The 24,944-nt window shown below is 56.4% G+C and overlaps 2 protein-coding genes across 4 annotated transcripts; one reads left to right on the top strand and one right to left on the bottom strand.

Moving 5' to 3' along the window:
• Positions 1 to 203: 203 nt before the first annotated feature.
• On the top strand, positions 204 to 1,144 carry LOC103891413 (uncharacterized; the record flags this gene model as incomplete). The annotated part of the gene is given in 3 exon segments (XM_009244201.4): positions 204 to 452; positions 455 to 781; positions 784 to 1,144. Coding segments are annotated over 3 exon segments (618 nt in total), but the record flags the coding sequence as incomplete, so codon positions are not given.
• On the bottom strand, positions 1,053 to 24,899 carry HSF1 (heat shock transcription factor 1). 3 transcript variants are annotated; one of them, XM_024251031.3, is made up of 14 exons: positions 24,564 to 24,891; positions 6,594 to 6,702; positions 6,018 to 6,154; positions 5,713 to 5,837; positions 4,390 to 4,465; positions 4,257 to 4,318; positions 4,038 to 4,134; positions 3,803 to 3,939; positions 3,395 to 3,676; positions 2,916 to 2,999; positions 2,011 to 2,116; positions 1,868 to 1,933; positions 1,722 to 1,791; positions 1,053 to 1,652 (listed from the first exon to the last, which is right to left on the bottom strand). In XM_024251031.3, the coding sequence occupies exons 1-14, from the start codon at positions 24,873 to 24,875 to the stop codon at positions 1,447 to 1,449; spliced, it is 1,869 nt and encodes a 622-aa protein (XP_024106799.2). In that variant the 5' UTR covers positions 24,876 to 24,891; the 3' UTR covers positions 1,053 to 1,446. The 3 variants fall into 3 exon arrangements, with proteins under 3 accessions (XP_024106799.2, XP_002819601.3, XP_063583031.1); XM_002819555.5 differs by lacking the exon at positions 2,916 to 2,999 and having other exon boundaries at positions 24,564 to 24,899; XM_063726961.1 differs by lacking the exon at positions 2,916 to 2,999 and having other exon boundaries at positions 1,053 to 1,791; positions 24,564 to 24,898.
• Positions 24,900 to 24,944: the final 45 nt, after the last annotated feature.

The following is a 24,944-nucleotide window of genomic DNA, read 5'->3' as shown; positions in this document are numbered from 1 at the left end:
GGTGGCTCTCAGCTGCCCTCCACGAGGTTGGGGCACCCCTGATCCCTAGGCCTGCCTTGCCCTCTGCTCTTCTGGCACCAGGCTGGGCAGTGCAGACAGTGCAGCCCTGCAGCCTTCAGGACACTTTGTTCCTAGGCCCTGCAATCCACCAAGCTGGATAGATGGGGCCCCCCTTGGTGGTAGCGGGAGGTCAGGGGTAACCCCATGGCCCTGCTGCTGCCTTACCTTGCTGGGGTGACTGCTTGATTAAAGACCCCAAGACTGGACCAGGCCCTGGTGTCCCCAGACCTGCAGCTATGGCCCAACAAGGCAGGTGTTTGAGGAGGCCCTGCACGGGGTCCCAGGACTGCACCGGGGGCCTCATCAGCAACCTGCTGGACTGGTGGTGTGAGGGGAGGGTAGGCTACCTTGGTGGTATCCTCCCTCTACCCCAGTGGGGGCCTGGTGGGCCCTGAGGTGGAAGGCATCTCCTTGGGCCCTGCTGAGGATGGCAGTAGTGGGTGAGCTCCTGGTTGAGGGACAGGTGTGGGGCCGACTCCTCCATCCCACATAGGCTCCTGTGCCTCTCCCCATCAGTTGGCCAATGGAGCTTGAGAACAAGCTGTTGCTGCCAGATAAAGCGGCAAAGCCTGCTCCACTGCCCACCGCAGGCCCCCTTCCCTTCCTCCACCAGGCTGAGTGGAGAACCCTAAAGCTATGGGACAGGCTCTCGTTGCCTGTGCCTACATAGGGTGCTGGCTGTGACAGGAAGACAGTGTGCCTGCCCTGCATCACCTGTCCCTGAGTGCAGACACCTTGGGAAGGGGGTTCCTGGTGGTCCTGTGACAACCAGAGACCCCCAGGGCCAAGGTGCCCACCCCTGGTCCCTCAATAAAGAACTGCGAGCAAACGCTGGTCCTGTGGAGTTGGGCAGGCATGGGGCTAGCTGCAAGCATCCGTCTTCCCCCAGGAGGCCACTGCAGCCCGGCCCTTCTGTGCCCTGGGCTCCTCCTCATTGCACCACCACCCACGGCACCAGCCTGGGACAGAGGAAACACATGGGAACCACAGCATAGAGCCTGTCTGTTTATAGATCTCTGCCTGTCTTGTCCGTCCATCCACTGTGTGTATATATTTGTATATCTCTATGGAGCGGGGAACAGGACAGTTGTGTAAAAATCCAAAATACAATTCTGACTATGAACAACCTGCAGGGTCAGTCCAGGTGTGGCTGTGAAGCCCCAACCAAACCACAGGACACGGGGTTGGGGGAAGGCAGACTGGCAGGCCGGGGTGACCCTCCTGACCAGAAGTGCTGCCCAGACCCGAGCCCGTTTGTCCTACTGGGGCTATGGCGGCCGACCCACCAGTGCCCAAGACCGCGAGGCTGCCCTGCCTCCCCAAGACCAGCCCTGCACTGGGGGTGGGGGTGGGCAGGCCATGGCTGGCCCAGCTCCTCCAGGGCCTCTAGGAGACAGTGGGGTCCTTGGCTTTGGGAGGCTCCGAGCCTGTCAGCAGGGAGATGGTGGGGTCCTCTGCGAAGCTGTCCCCTTCAGAGAAGTAGGAGCCCTCTCCCAGCTCAAACAGCACCGGCAGGTCGTTGCTCCCGGTGTCCACGGAGCCGGGGTCCAGCAGGAACAGCGGCTGCGCTGTGTAGTGTACCAGCTGCTTCCCTGTGGGGGTGGGGGTGTCAAGGCAGTGGGGGTTGGGGGCAGAGATGGGGCTGGTGGGACTTGGCTCACCTGAATCCGGGCTGCTGTTCTCTGCCTCGGGAGGCCTGGGGGGCTCCTGGGGAGACAGGAGCTCTTGGATCTGTGGGGTGGAGGAGATGGTATTGTGAGCACTCCTGCTGGTCTCATTCCCCCTCACCCCCCGCCCGCCTACGCACACTGGCCAGGCTGCTGTCAAGGTCAGGCAGGCTCATGTCGGGCACGGTCACCGAGGGGCTGAACAGCTGCGGAGGAGGGAGGGAAGTCAGAACAGCACCCGGGGGCGGGGCGGGGCAGGGCGGGGAGGCGGGGCTCGACTCACGTCCAGCAGGGCACTGGTGTCCACGCTGAAGCCGTGGCTGCTCAGCATGGTCTGCAGGTTGTCCAGGTTGGAGTCCATAGCATCCAAGTGGTCACTGAGCTCATTCCTGGCCCGGGATAAGGGGGTACCTGAACCAGTGCCCCAGGCCCCACACCCCAATGTCCTCCTGTGGGAGAAGGGCTCCCCTTGACTGTATCCCCCAAGCTGCACCCCCGTGTACGCCTGCACAGGCTGGAGGGGGCAGCGCATTCGAGGACGGCCTGGAAGGTGGTGGAGGCTCTGTGCCCTGCAGGGGTGCGGCTGGGCCCATGCTGGGCATCCCTTTGCCATGAGGGCCTGGAGGCCCTGGTGGCAGTGGACCCAGGAGACAAGGGGCATATTCAGCTCTAGCACAAGGATCAGGGATTTCAGTTTTCAGGGTTGGTGAGGTTTCCCGTTGCACTGGGAAAACGGCTGGGGCTGTGCTCAGTGTGTGGGTGGCTCAGTCCCTGCCCTGGTGCTGCTGTGGGGATGAGACCCACGGTCTGGTGGCTGTGACCAACAAAGCCCTAGGCCACGGGGCACACCTGGGCCATGGGACTGGCAGCCAGGCTGGGTCCCGGAGGTGCCCCGGAGACCCTGCCTGACAGGAAGTGCAGTCAGCACCGCAGTCTGGATCCTGCCAGCACCAGAGGCCGTGCCAGACCAGGGAGGCCTGTCCCCGTCATCCCTGTCACAGGCAATGACCACAGGCCCGTGGCCAGGGAAGCCATGATGACACTGAGCCCCCACCACAGAGGGGTCCCGGCCGCTTCCGCCCAGGCCTGACGCTCATGCCCGGCCAGGCTGGGTCTGGTCCACGGCTGTGTGGGAGGGCCCGAGCTCTGGCAGGGCCCTCCTCCCTCCCCAGTGGGGTCGGCGCTAACCCTGGCTGGACTTGGCCATGCGGACAGGAAGAGGGGTAGGGGAAGAGGCGGGCGACCCTAGACATCTGTGAAGTGCGAGCCAAACTGCAAGATACAAAAACAAGAGCCCCCATTGCAGGCGGGGGCTGGGCAGGGTCTGGGAGTGTGGAGGCCGGGCCCTGCTCACCATCTCCTGCCATGTGTCTGGGCAGCATGACCTGCCAGGACCCGTGGCCTGTGGCAAGGGTGGTGGCATCAGGAGGGGTGGCTGAGAGCAGGGCCCAGCAGCCTGTCCGGACACGCCCTTGGCTTCTGTGGCATTTGGGACTGTGGGGTGATCTGGCTGGCACCTGTCTCCCTCCCCAGCCCCGAGCTCCAAGGTTGGGGGTAGGGTCCTGCCTCGCCAGCTGCCCTGCTCAGTCCACTGGGACAATTGGAACTGAAGCCCAGGGCTGTGCATCCAGGCACTGTGGGTGGGGCCGTGGGTGGGCGGCACTCACTTGTCCAGGCAGGCTACGCTGAGGCACTTTTCAGGGGTGGAGGTGGGCGGGGGTGAGGGAGGCCGGCCCTCGGTGTCCGTGTGGCCCCTGGCATCCGTGAGGGCTGTGGCGGAGGCGGGGGCAGGTTCACTCTCCCGCAGGATGGAGTCAATGAGGGCGGTCGGGGACAAAAGGGTGTCCACGGAAGATGGGCGCCCGGGACTCGCCTCCTCTACCCGGGGGCTCTGAGGCGGGCTGGGGGGCTCCTCCTTGACACGCACCAGGGGGCTGCTGGACAGGGGCCTGGACACGAGGGGGGCCAGGTTAGCTGGCGTCTTGGCCAGCCCCACCTCATCCCCAACTCTGCCCTGGGCCCACAGGGGCTCGCCTCGTTGGGGGACAGGATGGCTGGGGTGATGCGGCCCCCACCTCTCGTCTATGCTCCCGCCAGGGGAGGCCACGGGGCTGGCAGGAGCCAGCTCGGTGATGTCGGAGATGATGGGTCCAGAGCTGGCCACAGCATCGGGGGCGTAGAGGCTGGAGCTGCTGTAGGCCGGGGAGGGGGCCTGCAATCAAAGGCAGGAGGTCCATGCAGTGCCGGCAGGGGAAACCCACCCCATTGCCGCCTGCATGCCTGGGTGGGTGCCCTGTCTCCGGCACTCACCGAGTAGGGGCCCGAGCCATGGACGTGCTCCAGGGAGAACTGCCGGCCGTACTTGGGCATGGAATGTGCTGAGCTACTGTCGTTCAGCATCAGGGGGCTGCGGGGAAGGGTGCAGGTCAGCCACCACCCCCCACCTTGGGGTACCTGGGGCACAGCTGACAGAGGAGGGGGACAGCCCTGGGCCCCGGGTGGTGGATGCAGGCATCCCCAAAACCTCACATCTTTCTCTTCACCCCCAGGATCCGGTTTGACTGCACCAGTGAGATCAGGAACTGAATGAGCTGTGGGGAGAAAGGACACAGTCACCCTGGCCCTTGTGGGGCCCCCGCCGGCCCTCTGGCCCTGCCCCCACCTTGTTGACGACTTTCTGTTGCTGGGCATGCTTCTGCCGAAGGCTGGCCACCTCCCGCCACAGAGCCTCATTCTCACTGCAACAGACCAGGCTGGGTCAGTGGGGCCCAATCCCATGAGCCCCAGGGCTGAGGGAGCCCCACAGACCCTCCCTGTCCCCCAGGCAGGAGCAGGGGTAAGTGTGACCATGTCTGGCCTGGCCCACCCCAGGATAAGAACTTGTGTGTGGAAGGACTGGAGGCCAGGGCCAGGGCTTGCTGGTCCCACTGCCCCTCCCTGCCAGGGACACCCGGCGTCAGGTAGGGTGTTGGGGATGGATCCATGCGAGCCAGGTGCACCCGGATCCTGGCATCCATCCTAGCCAACACCTGGAGGGCTGCCTTGGACACAGGCCAGGAGCAGACCCTTGAGCCGCCCTTCCAAGGCCTGAGAAGCCAGGTTAAGGGAGGACAGTTCTTCAGGCCGCGACACTGGCTGTCCCATGTCCTGTAGGTGCTCAGGGCCCTCGCCAGGCCTGGAAGTGGCTCAGAGGTGGCCCCACGGGGTAGGGAAGGCTGCTCTGGGAGGCTGGGCACTGTCAAGCCTGAGTCTTCTTGGTAGGCCAGGTCCATGTGGCCGGACTCCAGGAATCACAAAACCGGTGGCTCCTGCTGGACCCCATGCAGGAGAGTCTGAGGCCAAGGCCTCCTCCGTGACGTGGGGGTCAAGAGCGCCTGGTGCACGGAGCCGAGGACGCCGTACTGGCATTGGGGTTCCCGCATGCCTGGAGCCCCAAAGTGGATGTGAGACCTGAGCTGGCCTTCCGAGGTGGGCTTGCCTCAGTTTCTCAGGTGCCACCGTGTGTTAGGCTCCTGCTAAGGCTTCCCCAGAGCCGCAGGGTCCCAGTGAGGAGGGGCCGGGGGGCTAGCTCCATGGGCCCAGGCAAGTGTGGGGCAGAGGTTCCAGGAAGGGCCTGAGATGGGTCTGACCCCAGGCCGGAGGCAGGTGGGATGGGTCTGCTGTGCAGGGCTTGTCCTCAAAAGTAGGCTGGTTGGTCCCACCAAGCTCAGAGCCAGGCAGAAGCCGATGGCTCAGAGGGCGCTGGGGATGTGCAGAGCAGGGGACCCTCCCAACCCTCTTCTGCACGTGGAAAACGGCTGGCCCCAGAGCTGTTGCAGCAGCCACGGGCGGCGGGGCTGGGGCAGACGCCTAGGGTAGATCTGCGTGGAGCGGGAGGGTGGAGCTGAGCATCTGGCCCCGGTCAGGGCCCTGCCCCCACAGCACCCGGGGCCTCCTGGTGGGCAGCAGGACCCACTGCGGCCCACAGTGCTGGTGTGGGACCTACTGCTTCATGGCCAGGAGCTTGGAGTCCATGCACTCCTGCTTCCCCTTCATCAGCTGCACGTCTGTCAGCAGCTTGGTGACGCTGTCCTGGCGGATCTTTATGTCTTCACTCTTCAGGGTGGACACCTGGATTCCCGAGAGGGACAGGAGTCACTGGAGCAGCCCAGGAGCTTGGCAGGCTCAGGCTCGTCCACTGCAGCCAGGTCCCTCAGGAAGGGGCAGGCTGGGGTGGGAGCTCTCAGGGAGGTGCGGGCGGGGAGAGCTGTGGCAGGCAAGACCGGGCGAGGGTGCGGGGCTGGCACTCACACTGGTCACTTTCCTCTTGATGTTCTCAAGGAGCTGCTCCTGGCCACGCAGGAAGCATGGGTGCTGGAACTCCGTGTCGTCTCTCTCTGGCTTGACCAGGCCGCCCTGCTCGATGTGGACGACTTTCCGGAAGCCATCTGCACATGACAGGGAAGGGGGTGGCTCTGTCTCAGGGCGGGACCAGAACCCTTGAAGAGCGGCCACTGCTCCAGGAGGCTGCTGCAGGGCTTGGCCACGGTCAGACCTTGCCCTGCCCCTCAGAGCCCCATGCCTGGGTGGCCGGGTGGCCTTGGTCTAAGGGAGACCCTGTGTCCCCACAGGGCTCTCCGTGCCCGACACATGTGGAGTACAGCTCTGGCTTCACGGTTCTTCCCTGGGGACCCCAGGTTCATACCCACAAGGACCCTCCCCCATGGAAGAGGCAGCTGCCCCCGGCCCCAGGCTTGCAGGGTCCCACGCCATGCCCTTGGCCAGCACAGGACGCCCCGTCCTTCATCCACAGGGTCCTCCTGCTGTGGTCCCGCCATCTGCAGGTCTGCCTCCCGCACCCCTGCGCTGCCTGGAGGCAGCACTCACACATGTTGAGTTGCCGCACGAAGCTGGCCATGTTGTTGTGCTTGAAGTACTTGGGCAGCACCTCCTTGGCAAACTGGCCCTGGTCGAACACGTGGAAGCTGTTCCCGCTCTGAAAGGGAGACATGGGTGGGTCACGTGTGGTGGTGAGGGGCAGCGTGCCCAAGCCGCCCCTTCCCCGGGCCGCCCCTTCTGGAACGCAGGCAGTGCACATTCCACCTGATGGGGCTGGGGCCATGGGAGGCCCAGGGGGGCTGGCGGGAGGTGAGTTCGTTCCTGGGACCACCTGCCACACGGGCCTCATCTGTGCAGCATGACCTGCATCCTCACTGTGAGGCCCAGGACTGGGCAGTGGGCAGATGCGGGGCCTTCCTCTCAGTCGGGAAGCCCCTCCCCAGGGCTTCTAGAGAAAGCCACGTTTCCACTCACAAAGCACCTGTTTAAGCAGGACATTTCTCTTAGGAACACCGAAGGAAATGGAGCCCTAATTTCATTACTCCCAAGGAAAACACAGTTGCCTTCAGAAATCCAAATTCATTCTTGTTTTGTGACGTGAGACAAGAAACAGAGACAGTCAAACACTGCATATACTCTTCCTCTTCCATTTCTCTCCCGAGCTCAGGCCCAGAGCTATCAGGAGGAGCTGGCGAGGGAGGCATCCCTGTTGGCCATGGCTGCAGTGGCTCAGAGGGGGCATCGAAGGCTTAGGGGACAGCGAGAAGCCCACACGGTGGGGAAGGGGGGCCTGAAGCAGGGCCAGAGAGAGGTGAGGGGTGTCTGCATAGGAAGGGGCAGCTGACTCAGTGAAGAAACTGGTGAAGGGCAGTGGGGCAGGTTTCTCCCTGCCAGGGAACAGAGCTGCAGATGCAAACAGGGAAAAAGCCAGAAAGACCCCCGTGGTGTGGCACTAGAAGTGGAGAACTGCTTTCCAACATAGAGATGTGAAATACACAGGGTGTGCACGTGTCAGGGAGGGAAACGGTCACGGAGAGGACCCCAAGGCAGCAGGAGAGAGACGGCGAAAAGCGCCAAGCCAACTTTCCAGAACTCTGAAAATTAACCAAAGAATTACAGTAGCATGGGGAGCATTTATTCAAGAAAAACAGCTGAATCTTAGTAAGAACAGTGGGCTTTGTGAACTTTTTTTTTTGAGACAAGGTCTTGCTCTGTCGCCCAGGCTGGAGTGCACCAGCACCAACATGGCTCACTGCAGCCTCTGACTCCCAGTTCAAGCGATTCTCGTGCCTCAGCCTCCCGAGTTCAAGCGATTCTCCTGCCTCAGCCTCCCGAGTTCAAGCGATTCTCGTGCCTCAGCCTCCCGAGTTCAAGCGATTCTCGTGCCTCAGCCTCCCGAGTTCAAGCGATTCTCGTGCCTCAGCCTCCCGAGTTCAAGCGATTCTCGTGCCTCAGCCTCCCGAGTTCAAGCGATTCTCGTGCCTCAGCCTCCCGAGTTCAAGCGATTCTCCTGCCTCAGCCTCCCGAGTTCAAGCGATTCTCCTGCCTCAGCCTCCCGAGTAGCTGACTATAGGCGCCACCACGCCCGGCTAATTTCTGTATTTTCAGTAGAGATGGGGTTTCACCATGTTGCCCAGGCTGGTCTCGAACTCCTGACCTCAAGTGATCCGCCTACCTTGGCCTCCTGCAGTGCTGGGATTACAGGCGTGAGCCACTGTGCCCGGCCAGGCTTTGTGGCATTTTACATGCCCTATTCCCACTCCATCTACAGCCTTAAAAACTAACAGCTGCAGTCCCCGTGGGAACCAGCGTCCTGGCAGCCGCCGCGGGGTGGGCCAGAGCTTGGGCTCCTCCAGGGCCCCGTTCCCAGAGGACTGTCAGCCTCTGGCCTAAGAGTCCACTCCCAAGGCTGTCTCTGATTTGACCTGAAGCTCTCCTGAATAAAAAAGCTGTTTGCCGAGCTGTGCTTGTTGAAACCTTTAGAGGTGATTTTTGAACGCTGTGGCTGACTGAGGCAGTGCCTGGCAGCTGGGGAGAAGGAGGCACCACTGGGGGCTCTGAAAAGCTCTGAGATATTCCAGGACATCTTGCAGCCGTGTACATGTGTGAGCCGTGCCCATGTTCAGGAAAGACCTGAGCCAGCCCCGAGCTCTCACTTCTGGCTGACCTTGAGGCTCTGCGTAAGCAGGAAGTCAGGCATACAGTTGGGTTGTCCACTGCCTGGCCGAGTGCTGAAGGCGTCCCCAACACACACACACACAGCCCCCAGAAAAGACGGGAGACTCAATGGGTCCAGGCATTCAAGAACATTTCTGCCCCATCACCACCTACCTTAGTTAACTGAACAGAGACTGCAGTGGCCACGAACAAGAAAGAACACAACCTTTACAGAATTAGTGGCGAAAGCTACCTGACAGACAACCACGACAAACAGCAGCAATGACAAATCCTGGGGAGGTGGGGGAGTCCCAGCTCTAGAGCTGCCACTCTCAACCAATGAGAGGTTCAGTTTTCCAGCCAGCTGCGCTGGCTCACGCCTGCGGTCCCAGCACTTTGGGAGGCCGAGGCGGGTGGGTTGCTCGAGCTCAGGAGTTGGAGACTGGCCTGGGCAACAAGGCAAAACCCCGTCTCTAGAAAAAATACAAAAATTAAATGGGCATGGTGGCGCACACCTATCATCCCAGCTACTCAGGAGGCTGAGGAGGGAGGATCCCTTGAGCTCCGGAGGTGAAGGCTGCAGTGAGCTGTGATCGAACTACTGCACTCCAGCCTGGGTAACAGACTCAAAAACAAACAAACAAAAAACTCTAGTTAAAAAAAAAAAAAAGAGTTATGCAAAGAAACAAGAAGCTAGGACCCATACCCCATACACAGGAAAAAAAAAAAAAAAAAAAGGCAATCAATAGAAACTGTCCCCAAAGAAGCCAAAACATTGGACATTGGACTTACGAGGCAAAGATTTTAAGTCAATCACTTCAAATATGTTCAAACAACTAAAGGAAACCACATCTGAAGAACTAAAGTATGAGAATGACATCTTATCAGAGAGTATCAATAAAGAGATAAAAATTGTAAAGAAGCACGAAATCAAAATTATGGAGCTGAAGAGTATAATAACTCAGACTAAAAGTCAACCAGAGGGGCCGGGCGTGGTGGCTCACGCCTGTAATCCCAGCACTTTGGGAGGCCAAGGCAGGCGGATCACCTGAGGTCAGGAGTTGGAGACCAACCTGACCAACATGGAGAAACCCCGTCTCTACTAAAAATACAAAATTAGCCAGGCGTGGTGGCTCATGCCTGTAATCCCGGCTACTCAGGAGGCTGAGGTAGGAGAATTGTTTGAACCCGGGAGGCGGAGGTTGCAGTGAGCTGAGATCACGCCATTGCACTCCAGCCTGGGCAACGGAGCGAGACTCCGTCTCAAAAATCAAAACAAAACAAAAAAAAGTTAACCAGAGGGGCTTAAGAGCAGATCTGACTAGGAGAAGGAGTCAGCAAACATGAAGATAAGTCAATTGAGGTGGTCCAGTAGGAGAAAAAAAGAAAGGAATAAGGAGACGAGCTGGCCGGGCGCGGTGGCTCACGCCTGTAATCTCAGCACTTTGGGAGGCTAAGGTGGACGGATCACGAGGTCAAGAGATCGAGACCATCCTGGCCAACATGGTCAAACCCCATCTCTACTAAAAATACAAAAAAAATCAGTTGGGCATGGTGGCGTGTGCCTGTAATCCCAGCTACTTGGGAGGCTGAGGCAAAAGAATCGCTTGAACTCTGGAGGCAGAGGTAGCAGTGAGCCGCGATTGCACCACTGTACTCCAGCCAAGCGACAGAAAGAGACTCTGTCTCAAAAAAATAAAAACAAAAACAAAAATGAGCAGAGCCTCAGAGACCTGTGAGACACCACAAAAAGTGTAATACGGCCGGGCATGGTGGCTCACACCTGTAATCCCAGCATTTTGGGAGGCTGAGCCAGGCAGATCACCTGAGGTTAGGAATTCGAGACCAGCCTGGCCAACATGGGGAAACCCTGTCTTTACTAAAAATATAAAAATTAGCCCGGCATGGTGGCATGTGCCTGCAGTCCCAGCTGCTCGGGAGGCTGAGGCAGGAGAATCGCTTGAACCCGGGAGGCAGAGGTTGCAGTGAGCCGAGATCATCCCACTGCACTCCAGCCTGGGGGACAGAGTGAGACTGTCAAAAAAAAAAAAAAAGGATTAAAATGCCTGGTTGCCTGGTGTGGTAGCTCATGCCTGTAATCCCAACACTTTGGGAGGCTGAGGTGGGTGGATCGTTTGAGGTCAGGAGTTCCAGCCTGGCCAGCGTGGTGAAACCCCGCCTCTACTAAAAATGGAAAAATTTCAGTGTGGTGACTCATGCCTGTAATCCCAGCTACTTGGGAGGTTGAGACAAGAGAATTGCTTGAACCCGGGAGGTGGAATTTATAGTGAGCACAGATCGTGCCACTGCCCTCTAGCCTGGGCGACAGAGCGAGACTCCATCTCCAAAAAAACAAAAACAAACCAAAACAAATAAAATAAAAGCATTAAAATAAAAGACCCTGCCACTCAATCTTTGTATATTGGCCGGGTATAGTGACTCATGCCTGTAATCCCAGCACTTTGGGAGGCCAAGGCAGGAGGATCCCTTGAGCCAGGAGTTGGAGACCAGCCTGGGCAACATAGCGAGACCCCATCTCTACAAAACATAAAAATTCAATATCCGGCAAAACTATGCTTTGAAAACGGAGAGATTTCCACTTCTGGAACAGCAATGTGAGGAGCTTCGTGGAAGTACTTCCTGTGAAACAAGCAAAGCTTAAACTATTTAAAGTCTCAAAACTGTCCTAAAGGCATGTAACAGATAAACACTTATGGAGTAAAATCTACTGACACCTGGTACGAACATTGAGCCTGGTGGCATCTGAGCCTCAGCCTCCTCTTTCCCTCTCACCCCAGCTCGCCATGATGGGTACTACACTCAGGGAGAGGGGAGCAGGAAGATGGGGACCCTTCTCCCCTCAATTCCCAAATAAGGTTTCCTGGATCTCATGGGCTGGGCAGACCACCAGAGTTTCACATCCTCACCAACTCCAAGTTGAAGAGACTAAGATCCTGGTGCATGCCAAGAAGCCAGGGGCTCCCTTCCTCCGCCTTGCCCACGCCTCAGAGAGGAGACTCTACCCCACCACAGCAGGCTGAGGACACCCAGGTCGCTGATCACCCTTCCCGCAGCTCCCACCTAATTAAAGCATTTTCAAAACCACAATTTTTTTTTTTTTGATATGGAGTCTTGCTCTGTTGCCCAGGCTGGAGTGCAGTGGTGCCATCTTGGCTCACTGCAACCTCCGCCTCCTGGGTTCAAGCGATTCTCCTGCCTCAGCTTCCTGGGTAGCTGGGATTACAGGCATGTGCCACCACGCCCGGCTAATTTTTATATTTTTAGTAGAGACAGGCTTTCACCAGGTTGGTCAGGCTGGTCTTGAACTCCTGACCATAAGTGATCCACCCACCTTGGCTTCCCAAAGTGCTGGGATTACAGGCATGAGCCACTGTGCCTGGCCTTAAAAACCACAAGTTTTAAACACAATTCAGGCTTTCTAGGTTAAAACAGTAGGGTAGAGCACCCATGCTGGGAAAGCCAGGCCAAGAAGATCAGAGGCTGCTGTCTTGCCCAGTGTCCAGAGGGGTGGTGCAGAGAATCAGCCTGGGGAGAGAGGCCGCCCGTAAGGAAAGAGCTCTGAAGCTACCCGAGGAAACTCATTTTATTTGAAAGTTCAGCCCAAGATTGCTCTTGGAAACAATAGCTTCTCTAAATTAAGAGAAACAAGTGAAACCACAGGCTTGTTCACCTGCAAAGGGAAAGCTACGAAGAGCCCTGCTGGGGCCAGAACAACCCTGACTGACCTCAGACACTACCACTGCTCAAAAACCCCAAACACGCCTGCAACAACAATCCAAATAGCGAGACCCCCATCTATACCAAAAAAATGATAAAAGAGATGAAATCATAAAGGACCCCCAGTGGAAACTCTGGAGTAGAATAACCAAAGCGGAACTGCTGGCCGTGTGGTAAATGCTGAATCTCACATGCAGCTCCCAAGCTGCTTTCCAAAGCGGATGCAGCATTTGTGTTCTCAGCAGCACAGGTGAGTTCCAGGGGCTCCACGCCCTCCTCAGCACCTGGCTGTTCTAGTCGCTCTCACTGAGGTTTTCGTGTGCATTTCTCTGACAACTAATGATGCTGAGCATCTGTTCAAGTGCTTATTTGCTATATGTCTTTTTTTGATGTATCTGTTCAAATCTTCTGCCTTTTTCAATATATGTTTTTTCGAGACAGAGTCTTGCTTTGTCACCTAGCCTGGAGTGCAGTGGTGTGATCTGGGCTCACTGCAACCTCTACCTCCTGGGATCAAGAGATCCTCCCACCTCAGCCTCCCGAGTAGCTGGGACCGCAGGAGCACACCACCACACCGGGCTCATTTTTTTTTGTAGAGATGGGTCTCCCTATGTTGCCCAGGCTGGTCTCGAACTCCTGAGTGGAAGCAATCTACCCGCACTGGCCTCTCAAAGTGTTGGGATTACAGGTGTCAGCTACCATGCTCAGCCACTTGCCTTTTACTTATTATTATTATTATTATTTTTAGACAGAGTCTCGCTCTACTGCCCAGGCTAGAGTGCAATGGCGCGATCTCGGCTCACTGCAACTTCTGCCTCCCGGGTTCACGCGATTCTCCCACCTCAGCCTCCTGAGTAGCTGGGACTACAGGCACCTGCCACCACGCCCAGCTAATTTTTGTATTTTCAGTAGAGACAGGGTTTCACCATATTGGCCAGGCTGGTTTTGAACTCCTGACATTGTGATCCGCCTGCCTCGGCCTTCCAAAGTGCTGGGATTACAGGCGTGAGCCCCGGTGTCCGGCCTGCTTTTTATTTTTTTTAAATCGTTGTCTTCCTGAGTTGCAAAAAAAAAAATTTTTTTTTGGAGACAGAGTCTCGCTGTGTCACCCAGGTTGGAGTGCAATGGCGCAGTTTCGGCTCACTGCAGCCTCTGCCTCCTGGGTTCCAGAGATTCTCCTGCCACAGCCTCCCGAGTAGTGGGGATTACGGGCGCGCGCCACCACACCCAGCTAGTTTTTGTATTTTTAGTAGAGACAAGGTTTCACCATGTTGGCCAGGCTATGTTGCCCTATCTGGGAGCAATCCTTCCACCTTAGCCTCTGAGTAGCTGGCACCACAGGCGCCACCATCATGCATGGCTCTTCTGGATGCCTTTTTTTTTTTTTTTTTTGAGATGGAGTCTCACCCTGTCCCCCAGGCTGGAGTGCAGTGGTGCGATCTCAGCTCAGTGAAAGCTCCGCCTCCTGGGTTCATGCCATTCTCCTGCCTCAGCCTCCCGAGTAGCTGGGACTACAGGAGCCCGCCACCATGCCCGGCTAGTTTTTTGTATTTTTAGTAGAGACGGGGTTTCACCATGTTAGCCAGGATGGTCTCGACCTCCTGATCTGGTGATCCGCCCACCTCGGCCTCCCAAAGTGCTGGGATGACAGGTGTGAGCCACCGCGCCCAGCCTCTTCTGGATGCTTCTAAGATTTTCTCTTCACCAGCCTGTTCCAGCACTTTGATTGTATAATGTGCCTTGATATGGTTTTGGTTTTATCCTGCTTAAGACCGATATTCTTGGATTTGTGAGCTTACAGCTTTTCAAAACTTTGGGAAAAATTTTGGCCATAATTTTTTTTTTTTTTTTTTTTTTGAGACAGGGCTCTGTTGCCCAGGCTGGAGTGCAGTGGTACGATCATGGCTCACTGCAGCCTCCACCTCGTGTGCTCAGATTGATCCTCCTGCCTCAGCCTCCTGAGTAGTTGGGACCACAGGCAGGCACTACCACACCCAGCTAATTTTTGTATTATTTATAGAGACAAGGTCTTGCTATGTTGCCCAGGCTGGTCTTGAACGCCTGGGCTCAAGCGATCCACCCACCTCAGCCTCCCAAAGTGCTGGGATCTTGGCCAGGAGCCACCATGTCTGGCCTTTTGGTCGTATTTCTGTATTCTCTTCCCCACTGTTTTCTGGAACCTCAAATACGTTAGACCACATGATATTATCTCCTTGAATCTCGGCTAAGTTTTTGCAGTCCTTTTTCTCTCTGTACATCACTGTGGATAGTTTCCATTGCTTTTAGTTCAGGAATCTTTTCTTCTGAAGTTTCTAATGTTTTGTTAAACTGCTCCGATGACTCTGAAGAACCCCCTTTTTACTTTAGAATACATGCCCTACACCAGTGTCCCCCATCATTAACATCCCGCCTTTGTGTGGTACATTTGTCTCAAGAACATTAGACACATTGTTAACTAGGACCCACATTCTATTTAGCTTCCTTAGCTGTTAACCCAATCCTTCCTCTGCTCCAGGACATCATCCAAAATCCATCCAGTTGTCACATCTCCTTCAGTTCCACTGGCTCTGACACCTTTCAGACTTGCCTAGTTTTTGAGAACCTTGACAATTTTGAGGACTCATCAAATAGTTTGTGGAATGTCTCTCAATTTGGATTTGTGTTATGTTTTTTCATCATTAGCTGGGGTTACGTATGTTTTTGGGAGGAAGATCCAAGAGAGTGCTGTTCTCATCATCCTATCAAGAGTACACAACAGGCTGGGCGTGGTGGCTCACGCCTGTAATCCCAGCACTTTGGGAGGCCAAGGTGGGCGGATCACGAGGTCAGAAGATTGAGACCATCCTGGCTAACACAGTGAAACCCCATCTCTACTAAAAATACCAAAAAATTAGCCGGGCGTGGTGGCGGGCGCCTGTAGTCCCAGCTACGTGGGAGGCTGAGGCAGGAGAATTGCTTGGACCCGGGAGGTGGAGGTTGCAGTGAGCCGAGATTGCGCCACTGCACTCCAGCCTGGCGACAGAGCGAGACTCCGTCTCAAAAAAAAAAAAAAAGAGTACACAACAGTGATACGCATGTCACTGCTGATGGTGAGCGTCGCCCCTGGTGAGGCTGTGTTGCTGGAGGTCTCCACTGGAAAGCTGCTCCTCCTGCTTCTGTGCTCTGCTCTTTGGAAGGGGGTCACTAGGTGCAGCCCAGGTTTCTGGAGTGAGGAGTTAAGCATCACCTCCTCGAAGGAGAACTACCTCAGTAAACAACGTGGAATTCTTCTACTTGGGAGATTAGTTCCAGTGACATTTTGTCCAACTTGCTTCTTTTCTGTATCTTCCATTTCTCAGTCATGTTTTCTTATTTTTTGAGACGGAATCTCACTCTGTCACCCAGGCTGGAGTGCAGTGGCACGATCCTGGCTCACTGCAAGCTTCACCTCCCAGGTCCAAGCAATTCTCCTGCCTCAGCCTCCGGAGGAGCTGGGACTACAGGCGGCCGCCACCACGCCCGGCTAATTTTTTGTATCTTTAGTAGAGACGGGGTTTCACCATGTTAGCCAGGATGGTCTCGATCTCCTGACCTCGTGATCCACCCGCCTCGGCCTTCCAAAGTGCTGGGATTACAGGCGTGAGCCACCGTGCCCGGCCCTCAGTCACATTTTTGCGTTATTTCCTTGAGCACAGGGAACATTTTTATAATTGTTTACTGTCTTTGTCAGCTAATCCTATCAAAACCGGGCCTGCTACTGAACTATCCCCCTCCAGTGACAAGTCCATCTTTCTGCCTTGGCTTGTCTGCCCGTGACTGATTAGATTCCGGATGTGAAATTTTTTTTTTTTTTTAGACGGAGTCTTGCTCTGTTGCCCAGGCTGAAGTGCAGTGATGCGATCTCGGCTCACTGCAACCTCTGCCTCCCGGGCTCATGTGGTTCTCTTGCCTCAGCCTCCCAAGTAGCTGGGACTACAGGCGCCCATCACCACACATGGCTAATTTTTTGTAGTACAGACAGGGTTTCACCATATTGGCCAGGCTGGTCTTGAACTCCTGACCTCAGATGATCCGCCTGCTTCGGCCTCATCACACCTGAGATGACAGGTGTGAGCCGCTTCGCCTGGCTTCTGTCTTCTTCTCAAGAGTGCTGTGTGTACTCCGTGCTAGCAGGCAGTGGTGTTTCCAGGGCTCGCCTTGCACTTGTTTCCACGGCATGTGGAGTGGCCTTTCCTCTCCAGCTTATTCTGCACCACTTCCAGGCTGTGGTTCCTCTAAGGTCTCATGAATGCTCCGTGTATTTAAAGTGGCTTCTGTACTCTGGCTGGTGGGAACTGAAATCACCACGGCCCTGTGTGAGTCCTGCTCATCTGTCCCCTTATACTTATTCTTCCCCTTCAAGTTGCTCTTGGTCCAGCTCCATGAGGTTTCACTGTGTGAAACTGGTGTGTGCACCAGCAAATCGGATCCAACCCAAGATGCAAGCGGGTTCATGCTCAGATTGCTGGAACTCTTTTTTTTGGGCGTAACTCCTTCCTTTCTGGCACCACACCCCACAAATTCTAGCTGCCTCAGCTTCCCCAAACTCTGGGTTTGTTGGGTTCTCTGCACGTGAGTCTGCAAATTGCCTCCACATAGAGAGCCTGGACAATTTGCTGGTTTACCTCAGTCCTCACCAGTTTTCTTTTTCTTTTCTTTCTTTTTTTTTTTGAGACAGTTTCTCGAACTGTGGCTGGAGTGCAGTGGCACAATCTCAGCTCGCTGCAACCTCCGTATCCCAGGTTCAAGTGATTCTCCTGCCTCAGCCTCCCGAGTAGCTGGGATTACAGGCACGCACCACCACGCCTGGCTAATTTTTTTTTTTTTTGTATTTTTAGTAGAGACGGGGTTTCACCATGTTGGTCAGGCTGGTCTTGAACTGCTGACCTCAGGTGATCCAACCGCCTCGGCCTCCCAAAGTGCTGGGATTACGGCCGTGAGCCACCGTGCCCGGCCCTAGTTTTCTAATGTCTGAACATTGTTCAGTGGTTTCTTATGCCTTAAGGGTTAAATCCAAGTTGAACATGTCAGGCAACCCCTACCTTAGGGGCCATTATGAATTTCACAGGGTCTGCTGGTGAACCCATCAGAGAACCCAGTGTCTCATCTTCCTGCCTCAGTGGAACAAGGTTCCTCCTCTGCTGACCACAGGCGCCTCTTGGAGGAGTCACAGGTCATAACTGGATATCATGAAAACCTGCCACTGGAAATGGGAGGCCCCTGGCTGGTGCGAGATGCCACACGCTGAGAAGTGTAGGTGTCAGCAAACCCCGCAGCTTGCAGTAAACTTGGAGCCTGTGGCCTCATTTTCCGCAGCACTGTGAAGGACCTGAGATCCTGCCTGCAGGGACACCTTACATAGAAAGTGTCTGTGTCTCTGAGTATCTTCTCAGAGGGCTCCCTGGCCCAAAACGTGAACAGTGCCATATTCTACAAGGTGGCCCCAGAGCCCAGGCCACAAGCCTCTTGTTCCAGCCTCCTGCCAAGTCAAAGCTGTATCTGCTGACGGGTGATCTGGGCTCCTGGGCTGGGCTGGCTGGCTGTTCCCTCTCCGGGTCCCGGGAGTATGGGCTTTAGGAGCAGTGGGAGCGCGTGTGTGAGTAGCTGCAGCCCACGTGTGGGGAGCGGGGACCACCGGGGTCGGGGCATGGAAGCAGTGAGGCAGGCGGGAAGCGCGAGCAGGTGCAGAGAAAGTGGCTGACTTTGTGGCCCCGTTCCCTGGCCTAGTTCTGTCCACGTTTGAGCCAGCTGCATCTTTCTCATAAACACTCTTCTTGTTTCCGCTCCGGAGGAGCTTCCAGCGTGTTCTCGCCACACAAGGACCAAGAGCAGCACAATCGCCCTCATCTCTCATTACATCTCGTCACTGGCTGCCGTGCACAAGTGTGGTGGCTACCGCTGCTCACCATGGCCCACAGGGTCATAGGGAGGAGGCTGAGGCAGCAGCAGCCAGTGCTGCCAGGTGCCTTGAGACATTTGGGACCACCTCCTTTCCTTAGACAGCCTCCCCTCCACCTGCCAGACCTTGAGGAGACCCTGGAGCCAACAGCCCTCGATATACCCGATGGGAGCTGCTTGCTTCCTCCGGGAAGGCACTGTGAGCCCCACCGACCCCTCTCCAGCTCTCCCTGCACAAAGGCTGACTCCTCCAAAACTGAGAGACTTCCAGGGCCAGGCTGTCCATCCCTGGTCCCTCAATAAAGGACTGAGCAAACACTAGCCTGTGCAGCTGGGTGGGCACGGGGCACTGGAGGCATCTGCCCTCCCCCCAGGAGGCCACTGCAGCCCAGCCCTTCTGTGCCCTGGGCCCCTCCTCACCGCACCCCCCCACCACACCATCCAGGGCAGAGGAAACACAGGAGGCTACAGCACAGAGCCTTTTAAATTTTTTTTTATTTACTTTTTGAGACAGGGTCTTGCTCTGTCGCCCAGGCTGGAGTGCTGTGGCTCGATCTCAGCTCACTGCAGCCTCCACCTCTGGGGCTGAAGTGATTCTTGTGCCTCAGCCTCCCAAGCAGCTGGGGTTACTGGCTGTGCCACGCATGGCTAATTTTTGTATTTTTAGTAGAGACGAGGTTTCACCATATTGGCCAGGTTGGTCTTAAACTTCTGGCCTCATGTGATCTGCCCTCCTCGGCCTCCCAAAGTGCTAGGATTACAGGTGTGAGTCACCGCGCCCGGCCAGAGCCTGCCTTTTATAGTGTTTATAGATCTATACCTGTGTGTGTATATTTGTCTATCTCTATGGAAGGGGAAGGAGAACACTTGTGGGAAAATCCAAAATACAGTTCTGACTATGAACCAGAAATACCACTCACTCACTCCACAGGTGGCTGGGGTCTAACTAAGAGGGCCAGTGGGATGGGTGAGCCCCTGCTGCACTACTTGGGAAAGGCATGGTGCCGGGCGCTGAGTGGCAGCTGGACCCCTCGGGGAGGGAGCACGGACTCTGGAGTTGGTTTCACCATGTTCCAGCACTTAGTGAAGCTTCTTCACATCCAGAGCCTTGGTTTTCTTATCTATAAAGTGAAAATTATGCCATCTACCTGAATGGCTACAGATGGAACAGGACAAAGAGCAAGCTTAACCTCGTGCTATGCACAGAAGCTGTATGAGGACAGATGTGTGCCTTCTTTTTTTTTTTTTTCAGATGGAGTCTCGCTCTATCGCCCAGGCTGGAGTGCAATGGCACGATCTCGGCTCACTGCAAGCCCCACCTCCTGGGTTCACGCCATTCTCCCGCCTCAGCCTCGCAAGTAGCTGGGACTACAGGCACCCACCACCACGTCCAGCTAGTTTTTTGTATTTTTTAGTATAGACGGGGTTTCACCGTGTTAGCCAGGATGGTCTCAATCTCCTGACCTCCTGATCTCATGATCCGCCCACCTCAGCCTCCCAAAGTGCTGGGATTACAGGCGTGAGCCACCACGACCAGCCCCAGCTGTGTGTCTTCTTATGGCCACACCAGGAGGCACTCTGCTCCGGGCACACATCAGGCCCTCCAGACCCTGCAGCACTTCTCACAGCTGCTGCTGTGGGGCCTCCAGCATCTTGGGCCAAACACCAGATCTTCCAGGGCGGGGCCAGTGGGCCTGCTGGGTCTTGGCAGCTCTCAGAACCAGGGAAGCAGGGGTGGCCCTGCCTGCCGTGGGAGCTCCGGACACGATCTGTGGCCAGGGTCTGAGTGACTGAGCGTGGCCAGGTCGGCTCTGCTTCTGCAACTCCTTGTGTGCTTATGAGTGGATGCCCTGCCCCCTGCCTCACTGCAGGGACCACTCATGCCCTGCCCCCTGCCTCACTGCAGGGACCACTCTGCTCCCAACTGTCCACCCAGAGACCCTCCACAACGGCCATCTGACCACTGGCTTTCAATGGACCTCTCTCCCGGGATAGGCTGAGGGCCTTGGTGATCTCTAGCTCAGTCAGTCTCAGGGAGCCCCAGGGTTTCAGCACATCCTTCTAGAGTCTTTCCTGCTGCCAAAGAGAAGGGAGCTGCACCCATGAGGCTGGGGCCAGGTGAAGACAGAGAAGCGTCCAGGAGCCCACATCTAAGGAGGCCTCCACTCTCAGCGCCATCCAAATGCAGGTGGGTCTTAAAAAGGAATGCCTCAGGGCCAGGCGTGGTGGCTCAAGCCTGTAATCCCAGCACTTCGGGAGGCTGAGGTGGGAGGATGGCTTGAGCCCACGAGTTCCAGACTAGCTTGGGCAATACAGCAAGACCCTCTCTACTAAAACCTTTAAAAAAAAAAAAAAAAAAAAAAAGCCAGGTCTGGTGGTGCGAGCCTGTAGTCCCAGTGACTCAGCTGAGGTGACTGGATCACTTGAGCCCGGGAGGCAGAGGCTGCAGTGAGCTGCAATCATAGCCCTGCACTCCAGCCTGGGCAACAGAGGGAGACCTTGTTTAAAAAAAAAAAAAAAAAAAAAAAAAGGTGCTTCCTTAAATTTTGCACCCAGGTGCCCCCTCTGGCCTCACCTTGATCCTGAGGCCTCCGTCTACCTGGGTTCATTCTAACCTGTGTGGCCATCATTCTAGCATTTGTCTGGCACAGGTCATGTGGCTGTGCCTTGTTCTCAGGCTCCTCAGCCAGCTGGGTGGTTCCTGGGGCTGTAATCTCACCATCTCAGATGTCAAGATTACTTTTCATACTTCCTTATCTTGTTAATAAAGATGGGACAAAATCATAGCTTGTAAAAAACTGAGATGATGATGAACCCAGTTCTGAGCCTTCACTTTCTGCTTTTGTTTGGTTCTCCATGCTGTCAAATTCTCTGAAGAGGCTGCTGCCCTCCTGAGTCAGCTGCAGCCCAGCAAGGCCCTAGAAGAGCCTCCGCTGGTGGACAGAGGACCTGCTGCATGCAGACGAGGAAGCTGGGCTGAGGGCCGGCACCAGGGCACGGGGCAGGGAGGCTGCGGGTCTCGGGTCTCATGGGTCTCAGTTCTATGGAGCTGCCTGTCAGTCCAGGTATTCAGTTCCCCAACTCCGTCTTTGGGTCTCAGTGGTACTGGATCCAGGTGCACCTTTGGGATAAGCTGTTGAGAAGCTGGCTGAGGGAGGACCACCCATGTGCACACCATGCTCTTATGTGGATCTCCCGGGATCATAACCTTGTGGCTGACACATTTCCTCTCCAAGGCTGTGCTGTCCTCCACGACTTGCTGGGTCCCCTCAAGGCCCTTGCCTGTGTGGGTGGGGTGCTCATGGGAATGAAGGTCTGGGGTGGGGGGTGGGAAATCAAACACCACAGGGATGGGGCAGCTGCCACAGTCCTCACCAATGGGGTGTCCTGGGCAGTGACCCGGCATTCTGTCTCCAGTGGCTGCAGTGGGAGTCCTCATCTCAGGCCAGGGAGGGGACGTGCAATTGTTGTCCAGACCTGGTCCCATTCCTGGCCAGGCTCAGTAAAGTTACTGGCCAGTTTCTGGGCCTCGGTCTCCCCCAGGTTATTCAGCCTTGAGAGTTAGTCACCATGCTTGTGATTCTGCCTCATCTTCTTGTGTCAAACAGGGAGGGTTTTTCTTGGCAGAATGGTGGTAAGACTCTGAGCCAGAAGGAGACTCTCCCAGAGAAGGCAGCAGAGAGCAAGAGCACCAGGGCCTTCTCAAGGCCTCCGAGAGCCAGCTGGGCCTGGGCAGTAGATTTGTGGGAGGGTCCCCTGTTGGGACTCTGCCGACAGGGAGTCCTCAGGGCTTGTGTGAGTGCTCTCAAAGCCACAGGATGGGATGATCATCTCCTCTCTCTAGGCCAGGCAGCCAGCAACAGAAAGCTCTGCAGCCCCCTGCGCAGCCTGGAGAAGGGCTTCCTTCCAGTTTTAAGTCAGTGTTTCTGTCTCATTGCCGTGCTCGCCCCCAGTGCTACATCCTGCACCAACCATTGCCACTTCATACTGACCAGGTGGAACCAAACACTCACATTCCAGTTGGCTCCCCATCCCTCACCAGGGAGAACAGATCCACAGGTGGCGCACCTGTGAGTGGAGTGGAGGCTGGCTACGGGCCTCATCAAACCTGCCTCCCTTGCTCAAAAGCCCTGCCCAGAACATGCCTCAGTCCCAAAAAAGAGTACACAGGGCCCTAACCCACACATCTCATAATCTTTAAGCAGAAACAGCAAGCAGATTACGGGACAGGACAGATCATGCTAGTAGGATTAAGCTTAGAATATCCCAGATAATCTTGGATGCCCCTCCCCCAATGGGGGAGTTATTCCCCTTAACTTCTGAGGGTTAAGGGGAATAAGAAAAAGAAGGAAGGGCTGGGTGCAGTGGCTCACACCAGTAATCCCAGCACTTTGGGAGGCCAAGGTGGGTGGATAACTTGAGGTCAGGAGTTCCAGACCAGCCTGTCCACTGTGGTGAAACCCCATCTCTACTAAAAATACAACAATTAGCCGGGTGTGGCGGCACGCACCTGTAGTCCCGGCTACTCGGGAGGCTGAGGCAGGAGAATTGCTTGAACCCGGGAGGTGGAGGTCGCAGTGAGCCGAGATCACACCACTGCACTCCAACCTGGGCGACAGAGCAAGACTCTGTCTCAAAAAAAAAAAGAAAAAGACAGATAAAAGAAGACAGAAACCTGGGAGTATTTCCTTTGCACAAGAATCCAAGGTCTAGAATGAAGAGATGGTGAAATGAAGCCAGCCTCCAGGAAGGTGCACTGCGCCTTAATGGGACCTGGGGATGGGAAGGCCAACAGAGGTGTCAGCAGGACACACACAAAGTGTTTCTAACAAGAGCAAAGATTTCCAGTCTTCTTTTTATTCTCAAACACTCTGTAGGTAAAGCAGAGCCTCAGTAAACCCAAGAAGCAGAAAACCTGGCCTCCTGCCTGGGGAAGCTTCAGTTCAGACTTTTCTTCATTCCTAACAGCATAAAGAGGCTGTGCAAATGGGAGGCACTCAGCAGAGCCTGAAGAACTCTGGGGTCTTAGCTCCCGGGAGGCCACACATGCTTGGTGGCATCCTGCCTGTCATGGTACCTCCAAAAGCTCCCAATGATCAGTGGCCTTTCTTTTTTCTTTTTCTTCTTAGACAGGGTCTCACTCTTTGCCAGGCTGCAGTGGCGGGATCTCGGTTCAGTGCAACCTCTGCCTCCCACGTTCAGGGAGTCCTCCTATCTCAGCCTCCCAAGTAGCTAGGACCACAGGCAAGCACCACCACGCCTGGCTAATTTTTTGTATTTTTAGTAGAGTTGGGGTTTTGCCATATTGTCCGGGCTGGTCTCGAACTCCTGGCCTCAAGTGATCCACCCGCCTCCGCCTCCCAAAGTGCTAGGATTACAGGCAAGAGTCACCCCGCTTGGCCAGTGTGGCCCTTCTTCAGGCCATCACTTGCCAGCCACAGGCTGTGGCTCTGCCCCTCACCGGACACGACGTCACAGCCGGGATGTGAACAGCAGATTCTGATCTCCAACTCCAGACAATCACTGATTTACTTCTGCAAACCGGAGCTGTCCGGTCTTGCAGGGTCGGACCATGTAAACAAGCCTGCTGCCAGGCAACTGAAGACAGAGACACGAATAAAGACGCCCCAAAAGGAATGAAAAACAAAACTCTTGGGAAACCCAGATCTGGGATTCGGAAACGGGCTTGAGATCAACCTGAAGCTTCATGACGTCTTACTTTCTGTTTCCACTGCCTTTCCTGTTCCACTACAGCAACGCCCTCCGCTTCACGTGCCAAGTCCTGACTTTCTCCGAATAGTTGCCGACCCAGCACCCCGTAGGCTGTCCCCTGGGGACGCCGATGTCCTCTGGGGCACAGCGTCCGCTGGCGAAGCCGGGTGCTTGCCCTAAGCGCGGACACTTCCGCAACCGCCCAACAGTTAGCAGAAGCCCAATACAACAGACGCCCCATTCTCCCCATCCCAGGGAAACTTCGCTGGGGCAGGGGTTGAACCGAGTGTGGGTCTCGTGGCCGCTTTCCCAACTTAAGGCTCTGGGTCTGAGCAAGCTCGGGACCCGCCGTCCTTCTCTGGCGGGGGCAGGGCAGGCTCACCGCGCAAAAGCTGAGGTGCGGCAGGGCCCCTCCCCGCAGCCCTCCCGCGCCGTCCGCCGCGGCTCTGCTCCCTCCCGGTCCCCACGGGCCCCGCGCCCGCGCGCTGCCCTCACCGGGCTCCAGCAGATGAGCGCGTCGGTGTCCGGGTCGCTCACGAGGGTCCACAGCTTGGTCAGGAAGGCCGGGACGTTGCTGGGCCCCGCCGCGCCGGGGCCCACGGGCAGATCCATCTCGGGCAAGGCAGGAAGAGGCGGAGGGAGCGGCCGCGAAGAAGGGCCGAAGGCGGGGCTAACGCCGTCGCCGCGCCAGCCTTCCGGGCCGCGCCGCCGCCCGCTGCGCACACACAGCCCCGGGGCCCAGCATGGCCGCCGCCATCTTGCAACGGGCGCGCTCCCGCTGCCGCCGCTGCCGCCCTCCCGCGTCATCCCCGGCGCGAGCACGCAGGCCCCGACCCCGCCCCGGTCCCCGGCCCCGCCGCGCGCCTGCGCGTGTTG

The sequence above is a fragment of the Pongo abelii genome, chromosome 7 (genome assembly GCF_028885655.2).
Source record: "Pongo abelii isolate AG06213 chromosome 7, NHGRI_mPonAbe1-v2.0_pri, whole genome shotgun sequence".
NCBI classification, from domain to species: domain Eukaryota; kingdom Metazoa; phylum Chordata; class Mammalia; order Primates; family Hominidae; genus Pongo; species Pongo abelii.
The sequence above is the reverse complement of the archived record's forward strand: the minus strand, read 5'-3'. Positions and strand labels throughout refer to the sequence as shown.

Bases quoted from the DNA above. Each gene is read 5' to 3' on its own strand.
- HSF1 (XM_024251031.3), bottom strand. From the start codon at position 24,875: ATGACGCGGGAGGGCGGCAGCGGCGGCAGCGGGAGCGCGCCCGTTGCA. The intron at 4,466-5,712 runs GTAGGTCCCACA...GGTCTGTTGCAG, and splicing joins AAGCTCCTGGCCATGAAGCA to TGAGAATGAGGCTCTGTGGC. The intron at 4,135-4,256 runs GTGAGGTTTTGG...CCTTCCCCGCAG, and splicing joins CTGGGGGTGAAGAGAAAGAT to CCCCCTGATGCTGAACGACA.